This window comes from Ovis canadensis, chromosome 6, assembly GCF_042477335.2.
Source record: "Ovis canadensis isolate MfBH-ARS-UI-01 breed Bighorn chromosome 6, ARS-UI_OviCan_v2, whole genome shotgun sequence".
NCBI classification, from domain to species: domain Eukaryota; kingdom Metazoa; phylum Chordata; class Mammalia; order Artiodactyla; family Bovidae; genus Ovis; species Ovis canadensis.
In genome coordinates, this window is record NC_091250.1 from 42,155,290 (window position 1) to 42,171,976 (window position 16,687).

At 44.8% G+C, this 16,687-nt stretch overlaps 1 protein-coding gene and 1 non-coding gene across 2 annotated transcripts in view; both read left to right on the top strand.

Moving 5' to 3' along the window:
• Positions 1–12,893: 12,893 nt before the first annotated feature.
• Positions 12,894–16,687, top strand: part of TSPAN5 (tetraspanin 5) — a 183,407-nt gene continuing 179,613 nt past the window's right edge. The window contains exon 1 of the mRNA XM_069592986.1: positions 12,894–13,436. Within this exon, the coding sequence (XP_069449087.1) occupies positions 13,356–13,436 (81 nt within the window). The 5' untranslated portion in view covers positions 12,894–13,355. The remainder of the gene's footprint in view (positions 13,437–16,687) is intronic.
• LOC138443076 (U6 spliceosomal RNA) lies at positions 16,238–16,348 on the top strand. Its single transcript, XR_011258001.1, has one exon. It is a non-coding gene; the product is annotated as a U6 spliceosomal RNA (small nuclear RNA).

Here is a 16,687-nt window from a genome sequence, read left to right on the forward strand (position 1 = left end):
CATGGCAACCCACTCCAGTATTCTTGCCTGGAGAATCTCCACGGACAGAGGAGCCTGGTGGGTTACAATCCAGGCAGTCGCAAACGACCGCGATAGCACAGCACATCCACAGAGATTGGGACTGGCCCCTTAGCTCTTACACTGAGGAGACGTTCACCCCAGCGCTGCACACTGCCCCAGCGGCAACGGTTCGAGTATCATATATAATAATGATAACAACGCCTTGGATTTACAGAGACTTCCCAGTGAACAAAGCATACTCACCTTCATTATCCCCTGAGATGACAAGGCTTGAATCCACACAGGGCAACTCCCTCCCCCGGGAGACTCAAGGCACACGTTGAAGAATATACTGAATCTCCCCAAATTCCCTGGTGAAGAGCATTATCTGAGGCCTTGTTAAATATTCAGATTCCTGGACCCCAAACAGACCTACTAAAAACAAATATCTCAGGGAAGGTCTGGGAATCTGCATTTAGGTCAACAGCCCTAAATGATTCTTATCACCAGACAAGGCTAGGAAATACTGCTCTGGAAAGATTTCCATCATCCTCAGTGGCTCAGTGCCAGCAGTCCTGGGAGGACCCAATGACCACAGTGCTGGGCATTTATTTATATGTTGCCAGTGGTTTGTTAATAGCAGGGTTTAAAGGAGGTTTGATGCCAGAGAGCCCAGGCTCCATCTTTGGCTGTAGACAGGTACTCTGCCCCTTCTGCTGCTGCTAAGTCGCTTCAGTCGTGTCCAACTCTGTGCGATCCCATAGACGGCAGCCCACTAGGCTCCTCCATCCCTGGGGTTCTCCAGGCGAGAACACTGGAGTGGGTTGCCATTTCCTTCTCCAATGTAGGAAAGTGAAAAGTGAAAGTGAAGTCACTCAGTCGTGTCCCACTCTTAGTGACCCCATGGACTGCAGCCTACCAGCCTCCTCCGTCCATGGGATTTTCCAGGCAAGAGTACTGGAGTGGGTTGCCTTTGCCTTCTCCGAGACAGGTAACTCTAGATGGAGGTAAATCACGAGAGACTGAGGAGTTAAGGGGAAAGGGCTAGGTATCTCAGTAACAGTGACTGACCGCCTCTCTTTTCGGCCACAGCACACAGCTTGTGGGACCATATTCCCCTGCCAGGGATTGAACCTGGTCCCTGGCAGTGGAAGTGTGATATTCCAACCACTGTGTCACCAGGGAATTCCCTTAACCCCCTCTTAATTTGTACAGGCCTGATAGCTTAAAACTCAGCATTCAGAAAACTAAGATCATGGTATCTGCTCCCATCACTTCATGGCAAATCAATGGGGAAACAATGGAAACAGTGACAGACTTCTTTGTGGCTCCAAAATCACTGAAGATCATGGTATCTGCTCCCATCACTTCATGGCAAATCAATGGGGAAACAATGGAAACAGTGACAGACTTTTTTGCGGCTCCAAAATCACTGCAGATGGTGACTGCAGCCACGAAATTAAAAGACGCTTGCTCCTTGGAAGAAAGTTATGACTAACCTAGACAGCATATTAAAAAGCAGAGACCTTACTTTGTCAACAAAGGTCCATCTAGTCAAAGCTGTGGTTTTTCCGGTAATCATGTATAGATGTGAGAGTTGGACTATAAAGAAAGCTGAGTGCAGAAGAATTGATGCTTTTGAACTGTGGTGTTGGAGAAGACTCTTGAGAGTCACTTGGACAGCAAGATCAACCTAGTCAATACTAAAGGAAATCAGTCCTGAATATTCATTGGAAGGACTGATGCTGAAGGTGAAACTCCAATACTTTGGCCACCTGATGAGAAGAACTGACTCATTTGAAAAGACCCTGATGCTGGAAAAGATTGAAGGTGGGAGGAGAAGGGGATGACAGAGGATGAGATGGTTGGATGGGATCACCGACTCAATGGACATGAGCTTGAGTAAACTCTAGGAGTGCTGCAGTCCATGGGGTCGCAAAGCGTTAGACAGGACTCAGTAACTGAACTGAACTGAACTGATGTTGCATCTGACCTAGGTTTGCAGTTTGGATGTGTTCTCCTTCCATGGGGGTTGACAAGTCTATTAGTAGTACAGTATATAGGATTAGTAGTACATCAGTATTATAATACAGAGCTGTTTCTCTGCTTCTCAGAGAATCTTCTCTGCTCCAGGCAGTCTTGGAGGGAATGTGGTGGTGATGGACCAGTGGTAGCAGACTGGCAGGTAGAAGCTAAGTTCTAGAAGCTGCAACTTGAGACCATATACCTTTCTGGGGTTATGTAAGGCAGCGAGGTGCTAGGATTCAACATGTAATACTTTGGTTAATGGGCTTCTCTAGTGGTTCAGAGGTAAAAAGAATCTACGTGCAATGCAGGAGATGCAGGTTCAATCCCTGTGTTGGGAAGATTCTCTGGAGAGGTAAATAACAACCCACTCCAGTATTCTTGCCTGGGGAGCACCACGGACAGAGAAGCCTAGTACACTACAGTCCATGAGGTCGCAAATAGTCAGATATGACTAAGCGACTAAACAACAGCTTTGGTGTTGGTTGAGTCACTAACTTGTGTCCGACGCTTGTGACCCCATGGACTGTAGCCTGCCAGGCTCCTCTGTCCATGGGATTCTCCAGGCAGGAATACTGGAGTGGTTGCCATTTCTTTCTCCAGGGTATCTCCCCAACCCAGGAATTGAACCCAAGTCTCCTGCATTGCAGGCAGATTCTTTACCAACTGAGCTATGAGGGAAGCCCCAACAACAGGCTTTGGCTAATCCTAACTCATTATATTGAGGGATGATGGTTTCTGTTCTGTACCTCAAATTTTAGTTTCCCATGGTGATGTGAGGTATTTATAGAGCAAATCTGAACATAAAATTTTAGATTCCCAATGATCTGAGGCCTATTTTATTTTTAGAGGATAAATGATCATTGAATTGAAATAAAGCATGAGTTAGCTTTTAGTTATAAACCATTACTGTGTATTTTGTGCCTGATAACTTAACCATGTCACTCTGGGATTGATGAATCTGAAGAAACATGGAACTTTATTGGCTGTGGCTGTGAATCTAGTGATGTGGAGATGCTGGATTTATGTATGTTAATTTGAGTCATATGCAAGTCAAAACACGCATATTTTTAATCAGCAGATGGTTTAGTATGCTTTCCACACTTGTAAAAAATGAAAAGTACTGCAAGCTATTTTTTGCCTTGTCATTCATTCTGTCAACAGTATTTATGAACCCAGTGAATGTGGTACATTTGGGTATAAGACAGAGTTACAAATGCAGTGGAAAATAGGTCCCCTTTGTAGGAGAAGGTAGGATAAGCATGGACACAGATTTTGCTCACTTTAGGCTTTGAGGAGAGGTTCTCTAAGATTACCTGTGTCATTTGAACTTTTATGACTCAATGGATTTCTTATCTATTATAATTTCAGAGCTGCCTGACTGTTTTTGTTTGACCTTTCATTGACATTTTGTACAAAGGTTATTAACTAATTCATCAGGTAAGGAATAATAGGCAGCCAGTGCATGCGACGTGCTTGCAAGGTAACATACTACAGAGAAATCTGATCCCTGCCCTCAAGGAGTTTGTGGTCCAATAGAAAAGGTTGCTGAGTGATTGAAATGAAAGCTCAGGTCATCTACCTTAGAAGGTAGCTAATGCTCTCACCAGGAGCTTTCCTGGTGGTTCAGGTGCTGAAGTATCCTCCTGCAATGCAAGAGACCTGGGTTTGATCACTGGTTAAAGAAGATCCCCTGGAGGAGGGCATGGCAACCCACTCCAGTATTCTTGCTTGGGAAATCCCAAGGATAGAGGAGTCTGGCAGGCTACAGTCCATTGGGTCACACAGAATCAGACATAACTGAGCAACTAATACTTTCACTTTTTCCTATTCTCACCATCGTAACCCCAACTCACTTCAGCTATGTTGGATTCTCCTAGAAGCCTTGAAAGGGGCCAGAGCTCCTCTGGGGAGAGAGAAACACATGTGGTTGGTCTCCTGTGTGAGAGACTGTGTGCTAGAGAGAGACCTCAGCTTCCTGATTCCTCTTTCCACAGAGTGTTTCTGCTCTCAACAGACTTTCTTAGGTTGCTCGTGATCAATTAGCAAACAATAAAGTTTACGGGGAAGCTCCTTTTTAAAGGAATCCTTGGATAAATCCCTCTATAAAATAGATCCATTAATTTATATGCTTGTATTAGATTTCCCTAAGTGGGGACACACATAACTTATAGCCTTAGATGCATATATTGGATGTTTAATTTTGATCATAGACTTCAGTGAGCAACTGATTTCTGTATTTCGAACCATTCTTCAGTTTGTTATTTGTTGTAAGTGTAGACATTTTTTTATTGTGCTAAAATATAAAGAGCATAAAGTTTACCATTTTAACCATTTCCAACTGTATAGTTTAGTGGCAGTAAGTATTTGCAATGTTCTACAACCATCCCCCGAAGAAGGCAATGGCACCCCACTCCAGTGTTCTTGCCTGGAGAATCCCATGGACAGAGGAGCCTGGTGGGCTGCAGTCCATGGAGTCGCTAAGAGTCGGACACGACTGAGAGGCTTCACTTTCACTTTTCACTTTCATGCATTGGAGAAGGAAATGGCAACCCACTCCAGTGTTCTTGCCTGGAGAATCCCAGGGACGGGGAAGCCTAGTGGGCTGCCGTCTATGGGGTCACACAGAGTTGGACACGACTGAAGCGACTTAGCAGCAGCAGCAGCAGCACAACCGTCACCAATATCTATTTCCATAATTTTTCATCATCTCATATAGAAACCCTGTACCTATCAAACAATAGTTCTTTCTCCTCAACCCCTGTTACTCCCTATTCTGCTTTCTGTCTCCATGAATTTGCCTTCTTTAAATACTTCATATAAGTAGAATCATACAATACATGTCTGTATGTATCTGTCTTCTTTCACAAAACATAATGTTTTCAAGATTCAGCCTTGTAGCATGTATCAAAATACCCTTCCATTGTAAAGCTAGTAATATCCTATTGTACATCTATTATATTTTGTTTATCCATTCATCTGTTGATGGACATTGGGCTGTTTCCACCTTTCGGCTCTTTTGCTGCTGTGAGCATTGGTATACAAGTATCTCTTTAGGTCCTTGCTTTCATTTCTTTTGGGTATATACCTAGGAGTAGAATTTCTGAATCATATATTAATACTTTTTGAGGAACCACTAAACTGTTTTCCACAATGGCTAGACCAGTGTGGTTAAGTATAAATATTAAAACTTATTCTTTCAGACTCCTGAACTCATTCAAATAAATAACTCAGATACTCAGATACACAGAAGATATTCTGTCTTCATAAATGGAACAAGTTTTTGTTCCTGTGGTTGCACCTTAAGGCTACTATTATAGAAAAGAAAAAAAGAAAGAAAAGAAAAAGTAGAACTGGAAGTTTTTTTTTCATGATTCTACGTCACATTGTACTTGGTAGAAATTGTAGCAGTCTATTCTGACCTGTGTTCTTACCTCTGTTTGTTTATTTCTTCCATTTCACTTTTAGGGCAGAAACCATGATGAAAGGTGCCTTAAGGGGAATTGTGCTCAATAAATAATTGTTGTTGAGTCAATTGATTCTGCATAATAAAACTTAAATGAATATCTGATGAATCTGCTAATATATATTCCCTGTTTCTGGACATTAAGTTCAATGCTTCACCAATACAGATATATCACAAAAGCAAAGTTTTTAGAAGGCAAAAGAAACCAAATAGTGAAAGAGGAAATTACTAGATAGGATTAGCATGTCTAGTGTTAAATGGGGGCAGATTTTTGAGGAGCTGAAATACTTAACTGCAAAATAATTTGAACTGGTGATGGATGAAAGGAAGGGTGGAGTTTTGGGGTGGAAATGGAACTTTGAGATTGTTTGGAGGTAGGAGTGAGTTTGGAATGTAAGGGAGCATGCGAGAATGTTTGCCATGCAAGAAAGGAAACAGACTGATCCGTGGTGGAAAAGGAAAACACTCAAGTGCTAGCGATATGGGGCACTGAGGTTGGAACCCTGACTGGTAACCACAGCCTGGAAATTGAGATGGTCTTGCTTCTGTTCTGATGGAGGGCTTCTCTGCACTATTTGGGAGCACCTGCAAATGGGAAATATAATAGGTTTAAGGTTTTTTTCCTCTGCAGAATGAGATCAATCATATAAAAATATTTATTAATGAAGAAAATATATCAAAATGTTGACGGCAGTTTCCTTTGGAACTGTTGTCATGGGTGAGTTTTGAAAAACTTTTGTGTATTGTCTAACTTGTATAATAAGGATATCCTACTTTGGAAATCAGAAAAAAAAGATAACATTTTCATCTTTTTCTGAAAAGTGCAGTTTCAAAAGTTCACATGCTGCTGCTTAGGAATTTTTTTGGTCTAAGTCATAGAAACAGGCAATGACTGACTTAATCAGGAAGGAAATCCACTAGGAAGAAATAAGGTAGCTCACAGGACTGGAGGGAGACCAGAAGAGCCAGGGAGGATCCTGAAGGGCAGCCTCAGGCGGGATGTCCGAGCGCGCAATCAACGAACTCCAGGTAGCTTTTGGTCTTTGCCTCCCTCTGCACGGCATCAAGTAGGCAGCTTCTGAATGGCCAAACGTGTGTCACGCGCTTGCCCCTGGTAAGGCCTGGCACCTTGATTTAGAGGCCTTGCTGGCTATCTCCAAAGCAGGAGGAAATTGAGGTGATATTTCCAAAAGAAGGTGGAGTAAAAAAATCAATGTCTGCTCTGTCATATTTTGTAAAAGAGAGAATTCATTTTGTTACATAAGCAATTATAATTGATTTTTAAAAGTGAAACAACTATGTTCTATGTATGCTTGTTTAATCATATTTCTGAGACAGATATGCTTTCTTCATGTTCTTCCTGGGGCCCTGAAAACTAGGTCTTTTTAATGGGTGTGTGTGGGCACAGGATGAGAAGGGTACGGAGGTGATACTGATCCTGGGGAATCCATTGTTTTTTTAGAGAAATATTTTAATATTTTAATTCACTCACTTTTCAACTAAAGAACAGTAGGCAAAATATTTGATTCATTAAATACAACAAATTTATATTAGGCCAATTCAAAACGCTTTAAGTTGATCTCATTGGATTTGAGGTGAGATGACTTGCTTTAATCAAAGTTTTTTTTTTATTTTTTTTATTTTTTACTTTTTGAATCTTTAATTCTTACATGCGTTCCCAAACATGAACCCCCCCTCCCACCTCCCTCCCCATAACATCTGTTTTTTTTAAAAAATACTTATTTACTTTTATTTTTGGCTGTGCTGGTTCTTTGTTGCTACATGTGGTCTCTCTAGTTGTGGCGAGCAGGGGCCACTCTTTGCTGTGGTGCCCGACTTCTCACTGAAGTGGCTTCCTCAGTACTTGTGGCACATAGGCCCAGCCGCCCTGCGGCACGTGGAATCTTCCTAGAGCAGGGATTGATTCCCAGCCGCTAGGCCAGTTAGGAAGCCCTAATCCAGGTTTTTTGATTTGCAAATACAAGATGCCCACTTTGAAGCAGCTAAGCCACAGTGGAGTACAATGGAAGAATTCTGTCTAAAAACTTCTGAAACCTCAAGGATCGGGTTCTCCTGAAGAAATCCAGAAATAGAAAGCCTTTAAGCAGGGCCGGAAGCTTTTCAGAGCACAAAACACACCACTGTGTTCGCGGCCCATGTTGTTAAGAGTCTCTGCCCCTGCTTCTCTTGATGTCTGTGCTTCCTTCCTCTTTCTGCAGAGAGTGAGTCTTGGCTTCCTCCTGGAAACACAAGCCCCTCCAGCTCTCCTAAAAAAGCCTCACCTCCCTTTCTACTATGCAGGGATTCCTTTGTTAATGAATCCCAACATGAGAGGGACACACTCAGGGGCTGGCCCAGCCTGGATCAACCCAGGCCTGTCAGCCCTAAGGTACAAATGAGGCAGAGGTGGGGAAGCACTTTGTGGTTGAGAAAGTGAGAGAAAGGGGTGGGTGTGAGTTGGGCAGGCTGTGCTAAAGTTTCCCTCTGTAATTGTTGAAGAGAGACAGGAATGGTTGGGGAATAGAAAAGAGGAGAGGGGAACAGTGGTACTGAGAGAAACGTGGAAAACTGGTGGCTATTCAAGAAGAGAAATCAAAGGGTTTGGGAGGAAATACCAGAGGAGAGTGTTTAATAAAATAGAATCTTTGAGCTGCATGAAACTGAAAACCTTTCTTACAGTGCCTTCCTCAGCAAGTTCTCTCCTGTGACAGGAAGTCCTGAGAGGTTAAGTCAGTGAGGCAACAGCAGCAAGAAGCCCAGGTTCTTTTCACTTTCTCATTCTGCCCGGCTTGGTACGGTCTTTATTATTGTCAGATGCAATTACATCCAAGGCCAAAAAGAAAACTTCTCTTAGATGTGAGGGAACACCCAGCAGATTCTCCTCATTGACCAGAAGTGTGTCTCATGCCCATTTCTGAACCAAACACTGGTCAGAGCCAGGTCTGGCTCAGAAGGTCAAGATTCACCCAGTGGAGCTGGGCCGGGGCTCATTTCCCCAAGCATACGGACCTGAAAAGAGCAGGGACGTTGGAACAGTGGGTGGGGAGGCAGTCGTCAGTGCTGGCCACAGAGAAGGAAAAGAAAAATATAGGACTAGAGGAGCAGAGAGACAGACAGTGAAAGACAGAAAGGAGGGAGGCAGAAAGGTGATGGGGAGAGCGAAATACAGAGAGAGTGACAAGCTCATTAAATCTGGTGTCTTAGGTTAAAAAGCTATTGTCATATCTTGCTGCTTAGCTAGGCAACTATTAGAAGAACGTGCTTTACCTATCTGTACTGCCATTGAAAGATTAATTATCTTTTCAGTAATTAAACTTATTAACCATTTTTTTCAACCTCAGAATTATAAAAGAGATGGCTGTAGGGGAGTCTCAGGGGAGAGAATTACTCTCATTGTTTTTTTCCCCTTAAAATAGGCCAGAATTTATTGAGTCATGAAAGGTAGTGCTGAAATAAATATAATGATTACTTAGTTATTTGTTTGTCTTTACTTATAATTTTATCTTTGTCATTGTGAAAGCAATATAACCACATTAAATAGAAACCAGAAACAGGAAAACACAATCACCCACAATTCCATAGTCTAACAACCATTATCATTTTGAAACAAGTAACACCTAAATTTTTTTCATACAGTCTACTCATTAACAAGGGAAAGTGTGCATATATAAATTTTCCATTCTTCTTTGTCAACACAATTTATTATTATTATTATTTTAAAAAAATGGCAACCTACACTGTATACCATTTCGCATCTTGCTTGTTTCATTTAACTTTCCTATTACTTTGAGATATTTCCACAAAAATAAAATTGAACATTACAATACAGTCACGTTACCACATACTCTTTATAATCATCATCTTTAATGCCTGTAAAAGATTTGAGTAAATGACTCACCCATTTTTAAAATAAATATTTATTAAGCACCTGAAACACTGGCTGGGTGCTAGTAATTCTGAGATTAAAAGGAGATGGACCACACCCTTGAAGGAGGGAGTAGCAGAGTGGAGGAGACAGGCAGGTAAACAAGTAATTACAGGTAACCTCCAAGTGCCAAATTGGGAGAATGTAGGAGGTGCTGAGGAGATAAAGAGGGAGCCTGGAAAATGCTGATTGGAAGTGTTGAGGATAACTAAGAGGGCTCAGCTCACAGACACAGGGCAAGGAGAGTGCTTAGGGAGAGAGCAGCAATGATGTGTGCAAAGCAGAGAAACACGAAGCAACGCCGTGGTCCAGAGTACAGGGAGCTGGGTATAGCCCCTATTCTAGCATCTTCAAGCTGTCACCAAGTTTTCAATACTGCTGTGATGTACAACTTGCGGCACAGGACTTTTCTCATATTTTGGAGTATTTTGTTGGCTAGATTCCCAGAAGTGGGACTGCTGAGTCAAAATGCAGGAGCACCCTGACCTACGACATATAACCAAAATGCTTTGCAAATGGATGGAATCAGTTTATAATGACACCAGCAATGTATGAGCAAACCATTGCTTATTATCTCTATATCTTTACCACTGAGTTAACGTCTATTTCTTTAATTACTGTAAAGTTAATTTTCACCATATTTATTATCTGATGTCTTTGTATGTGATCTGTTTTCTGCTTTTATTCAATCACTGAGATTTTGTATTTTACTTTACTGTATGAGCCCGCTGTCACCATTTTTTTGGTTTAGGTTTCTATGTAATACTGATCTATTTGACTGTGTTGGGTCTTAGTTGCAGCATGCAATATCTTTGTTGGGTCATGCGGGATCTAGGCTCAGTAATTGTTGCACTTTGCTTGCCTCGCCACATGGAGGATCTTAGTTGCCTGATCAGGGATTGAACCAGGCTCCCTTGCATTGCAAGGCAAATTCTTAGCCACTGGACCACCAGAGAGGTCCTCTATGTCCTTGTTTAAAACAATGTTTGACACATAGAAGTTTTAAGCTATTACCCAGTCATCTCTGTTGATTATTTCCTTCTATTGCTTCTAAGTTGAGAAATACTTCTAGCCAGAGGTTTAACCAGTAGTTTTCTATTTTCATTGGAAAACATACTGATGCTGGGAAAGATTGAAGGCAAAAGGAGAAGAGGTGGCAGAGGATGAGTGGATAGGTAGCATCATAGACTCAATGAACGTGAATCTGAGCAAACTCTGGGAGATAATGAAGAACAGGGAAGCCTGGCATGCTGCAGTCCATGGGATCACAAAGAGTTGGACATGCCGATGCAGAGGTTAAAAGTGTCTGCCTGCAATGTGGGAGACCTGGGTTTGACCCCTGGGTTGGGAAGGTCCCTTGGAGAAGGAAATGGCAACCCACTCCAGTATTCTTGCCTGGAGAATCCCATGGATGGAGGAGCTTGGTGGGCTATAGTCCATGGGTTGCAAAGAGTCAGACACGACTGAGTGACTTCACTTTTCACTAGTGACTGAATAACAATTATATTTTCTGGTTTGCTTTACAAAATATATTTAACTCATAAATCCTCCTTGAACTTGGCTTTGACATATGAAATGAGAATTCAGCTAGTCCCCCTGCCCCAAATTACCAGAGTTATCTGAACTTCTTCTCTGTTGGGTTTTATTTCAAAGACAAATCCTGCGTAGGATCAACTCAGTCATCAGCTGGATCTGATTTCTAGTACTTTCTGAGTTGTGTCATATCACCTTAAGAAAGACATTTCCTCTGACTTACCCAGGAATCCGCAATAACTGCTCTACTTACATATACGAAGAATTACAATATGGCACCAACAGCTTATGTAAAGTGTGGCAGCACCTTCCTGTTAGTGGGGAATCGGCTACTAAGGGCAGACTGCCTTTGAAGCCCACCAGATTGGTGGTAGTCTGCTGTGTGTTTTGGGTGGGTAGAGGACACTTTCGAGGTAGAGAGGGTTATTTCATCCAAAGGGCTGAAGTCACTGTTACCAGTGTCATAATTCTACGATCTTCTGGTTCTTCCACCTTTGTGGGGACCCTGGCTCCTACCTGTGACCTCAGTATAGCCCCAATCCCTCTCAAGGCCAAGCCTGTTTAAGTGTGGTTTATGGCAAGAAAAAGTAACTTCTTGCTCCTCCATGTAGGCTGTCAACTAGCTAGCTAGGTTTTGAGAAAAGTGAGGGGGTGGTTAACTAGGGAAATCCTATGCCAAATGTTATCAAGCCTATTAAAGGATCTCTTGGGAGCTTAGGAAGCATGCAGATTTCTGTGCCCGGTACCAGGTTTCACTGGTATGGTGCTGGAAAATTTCCCTGATCTCATCTCTTTGCAGCTTTTTCAAGCCTTTTTTTTAAGGCTTGAAACACCCATAGATGTTTACACACAGTTCTGGGCAGTTCTTCATTCTTTTTTCGTGAAATACTGATACCTGCTTGCCAGCACCTATGACAGTGCCCCAGGAGGAAGGCAGTTACATAACCAATGGGCACACATGCTCAGGTAGGGCTCCAAAATAATATCCAGCTTCATTCTCTCCTTCCTCAGAGGTCAAAAGCTTAGTCGTTCATGATCCATAAACCCAATTCAGATTCCCCAGAAGACCATCCTAGAACTCCAGGATTGCTCCTTAGAGTGAGGACCGGTCAGGGTCCTTCGGCACTATTCCGTCTTGTGGGGGCATCTGCAGTCCGGATTTCTGTCGCCGACAGGCCCTAGGGCAAGGATCCTGTCGTGAGTCGGATTCCTTTGGGCCATCTCTCCTACCTCGTCCCCGTCTCCAGGATAAGCCTCTCTCTCTCGCAGGTGGGGAGGCTGAGTTGGAGCCACATTCAGGGGAATTCAGGGGACTTTCCTATGCAATCCTCCGGGTTCGTTCCCATTTCCCATCTCTTCCCCCACCCCTTCCCTGACATCTCATCCTTCCCCTTTGCTCCTTCCAAAGTCTGTGACCTCTTTCCTCTCCGCCTCGGTGGCCCCGTGTCTTTTCTTGCTACAAAACCAGGTGGTGGAGCAGGGGGTGTGACTGAAGCTACACCCAGAAGGATGCGCGTCCTGCAGTGGAGCGCAGGGGGAAGGATTCGTCCTGAGGATCCCAACTCAACCAGCTCTCTCACCCCGAAGCGATCCTTTCCCCCGGGTCCCTCCAGAAGCTGCCTGCTGCCGCCGGTGGCAGACGGGGACCATCAACTCCAGTCACTCCTCCAAGGCTGCTCCCACTGGGCGCGCTCTCCGGGCATCCTTACACCTCCCTTCGGCCTGCCATCCTCCCTACCTACCCGCAGTGCTCGGGGGTCCGCGGCGCTCCCGGCTGGCCTGAGAAGGGGCGTGGATGAAGCGAGCGGGAGGAGCGGAGAGCTCGGGAAGGAGGGGGCGGCGCGGCTGCGTTGTGCCTCCCGCCGCCCGGGAGCGCCCGAGCCCGCGCGCGCGCGCACCTCACGGAGGCTCCGGCGGCGGGAGGCGGGCGGAGCTGAGGGCGGTGCGGGCGGAGGAGCAGCCGGTCGAGCGGGCGGAGCGATCGGCGGGCGGAGCGAGGGGTGGGAGGGAGCGCGCGAGCGGGCAGGCGGGCGAGTAGCGTCTCCACCAGCATCCGCGGCGGTCGCGTTTGCCCGAAACCCGGAGGCTGACCAACGTCCAGCGGACGGGCTTGGGAGCTCGCCTTGTGCTGGGGGCCAGCCTCAGCGAAGCTCGGGGCTTGCAGCGTGCTTCCCTGCTCGCCCGCGGCCACCCCGGCTCCGGCGGCCTCGGCGCGCGCCGAGGGCTGGAGGTGCGGGAGCCACTCTCCGCTGCTCGGTCCCTGCGCTGCTCAGCCCGGGTTGGCCGCCGCGCCGCGGCCCCGAGCGCCGTCCCGGATCCCCTGCTTCCCGCCGGCTGCTCCGAGCAACGGTGCTCCGGGGCTCCAAACTCGGGCTGCCGGGGCAAGTGTCTTCATGAACCCAGAGGATGTCCGGGAAGCATTACAAGGGCCCTGAAGTCAGTTGTTGCATCAAGTATTTCATATTTGGCTTCAATGTCATATTTTGGGTAAGTTGGAGCGCTTCTGGGATTTCAACTGTTGTGGCTGATCGATTCGCGACGATTTCGCGCACGTTGCTCTCAGCCTTTACTTTTCGGAGCCCCTCGGGCGCTTGTCGGAGCTCGCAGAGGCGTTTGCCTTCCGCCCTTTCAGCCTGCGCGTTGGAGAAATAAACATTTAATCCTTTCTAGGAACGCGAAAAGGTAAAAAGAAAAACGGAGCCGGAAAGGGGGCACCCAGGCCTTGAGATTGCTTTTTAAGGGACGAATAACGTAGATGCAGATGAAAGAAAGGGTTCGGCAGTTGGAGAAATGAGCAACCACTCGAATGAGATTTGCTCCAGGTGGAGTATGGATGTTGGGCAGAGCGTGGTGTCATAATAGGGAAGGCTAATCGGACAGAGTCGACCCTGAGGTCCACCTCTAACGGGGATCTGATTGGACGAGGGCTTGGCTCCGTGTTGCCGCGGCCAGTCTGTGCCATGCTCAGCGTGTATCTTCTTGCACCATCTCGGGCTTTGTGTAGGATGCAGATGCGGCGGTATATGGTTCTGTAATGTGCACGTAAATAACGCTTCCTGCACGCTCTTCTCTTCGTCTTCTTCGGGAAAGCGCTCCTTTTGCATAATGGACTGACCAGTGGGTGTGCGGGGTGGAGGTGTTTATTGCTCTGTCTGTATTATTGTCAGGATAATAACAAGTCACCATCAACATATGTTTCAGCGTGTTCGCACCTCACGACCTGCTTTTCTGAGGAGTGACACATAGAGCGGGCCGTTTGGGGGGAAACCTTGGAGAAATGCAGAGAAGGCGTACGAGACATGTTTTGTGGGGGTACCGGCAGAGCAAATGCTCGAATGAAAGGTTCATCCATGCTCTGCTGGCACCACAATACGCTGGGCACCTACTGTAATTAGGCTGGGATGCCTACTCTTTTGTTTTGTTTGGATTCTCTTCTTTGATCTCACAAACATGTTCAGCACCCAGACAAAGAGTTCACTAGGACAAGGGGAAACGTTGCTTCAAAGACCGTGTCCTTTTTCTTCTCCCCATCCCTTTCCATCCTCTTCCTTACTGGGCACTCCCTTGGCCCCCACTATTCCCCCCATGGAAAGTAAAGATGGTGGCTGGTTGGGGTAGTGGGGGCTGTTCTTCAAGTTGCTGTTTAGTGTGGATTCAGTGTGAGGTCAACAATAATCCAGTGGTGGTGGTGGGATCAATGATAATCCACAGCAGTCTGAACATGGGGTGTATTTATTTTGATTCTCCTTTAGTTTTGGCCATTTGTTTGAACATATACATTGATGAGAAGATTTGTCAATACAGCTCTTTATATTGTTTTCTTCCTACCACACATTTACTAGGCTATTTTATTTTTATTCTCCGTTTTCTCTAGGAGTGTCTTGCATTGCTCTTGCATGTTTTGCAAAAGGGAATGAGAGTGATTGGAGACCACTCTCTGTGTCAGCATGTCATCTGGCCTCAGGACTGAAAATGGGGTGGCGACACGTGAATGAATATCAGATCCAGTCATTCGCAACCCACTTTTTGACAGAGGTTGAACGTGATTCCTGTTAGCAGTCACCCCCCTCCCGCCCCTAACATAGTCAAACACTGCTACAAATGTGGGAAGAAGAAATTGTTTTCTTTCCTTGCTTCCTTTTTTTCAACCCTTGTTGGACATACTTGAAAGTCAAATTACTGGGTGAGGCGTTTTGGTTTTATCTGAACTTGAAACTTTCATGACTGTGAGAGTCAGGGACTACCGAATTGGGACTGGATCTTCTTGGGGTGGTGAGTTCAAGCCTCTTGATTTTACTTCCAAAAGCTGAACATTTCAGCTACCAGGCAACAAAAGGCACCCAGGGGCTTTCTCTGCAGTTTCATAGCAGGAGGTGGAAAAGAAATAAAGGGATTTGGGCCTGTTTCCCTGACAGTTTGGTGCAATTTTGTAGTGTGTACAGAGGCACATTTAATGTTTTCTATGGCTTAGGTTGTAGCAAAACCTCTGGAATTGTAGAGAGCTGCAAAGAATTGCAGCGTGCTTGCATGGAGAGTTTCAAAAGAAAGTAACATTTTGTCTGATTTTGAAGGTCTTCATCTCTTGGGAGGAGTTTTATGGGAAGCCTGAAAAGAGACATAGCGCTGTGGAACTAAACCATGTGTCCCAGGCAGAATAGTTATGTAGATGCCTTTGATATAAAGACCCTTCTCTGACTCTGCTGTCTGTATACATACCTTGTCCCTCCTTACTGTGCCTAAAGTCTTCCACTCATCTGCCCCCTCATACTTTTGCTATCCTGCTGTCTGCTTCAAGGTTACCTTAAGTTTGGGAATTATTTGGGAATTATGGAATCTCTGAGTTTGCAGTGCCTCAGTCTCTAGAGTGATGATCAGCAGGAAGGTAGCCATGATATTTGATGACAGTAATTTAGACTAAGATGTTAGTGACTGAAGAGCCGGGATTGGTGGCCTGATTCTGTAAAGTTACACATCTCTGCTCTCTACAGTTGCCGTCCTAACTGTGACTGCTGGATTCAGCAGACTGGGGCTGCTCTTACACAGTTATGAAGAAGACATTGATTACAGAGAACATGGTTTCCTAATCTTTCCACACCGAAACTCTAGAAAAAAAAAATTTTTTTTAAACATTGTAGACATTTTGAAATAAAGTTCTGGTAAAATAAAAACTGAGAATTTGGTAGCCCTAGTGCTAAGGGTTTGGTTCTCTTAGTAATGAGCAGTTTGACTTATCACTGCTCAGTTAACTGCCCCGGCCTCAGTTTCTCAACTGTTAAAATGAAGAGTTAGTTCTCACTCTGACAGCACATATGACAAAATTGGAACAGTACAGAGAAGGTTATAGACAATGGCTCCTGCGCAAGGATGACATGCAAATCCATGAAGCATTCCATATATTCACAGCCACTATGGAGAACAGTATGGAGGTTCCTTAACAAACTAAAACTAGAACCACCGTATGACCCAGCAATCCCACTCCTGGGCATATACCTTGAGAAAACCATAGTTTGAAAAGATACATACACTCCATGTTTCTTACAGCATTATATCCTTGGAAGCAACTTAAATGTCCATCAACAGAGGAATGGCTAAGAAGATGTGGTGCACGTATGCAATGGAATATTATTACCCAGCTATAAAAAGAAATGAAATTGTACTGTTTGCAGAGATGTGGGTCAACATAGAGACTGTCAGAGAGAGTGAATAATTCAGAAAGACAAAAACAGATATTGTATCTT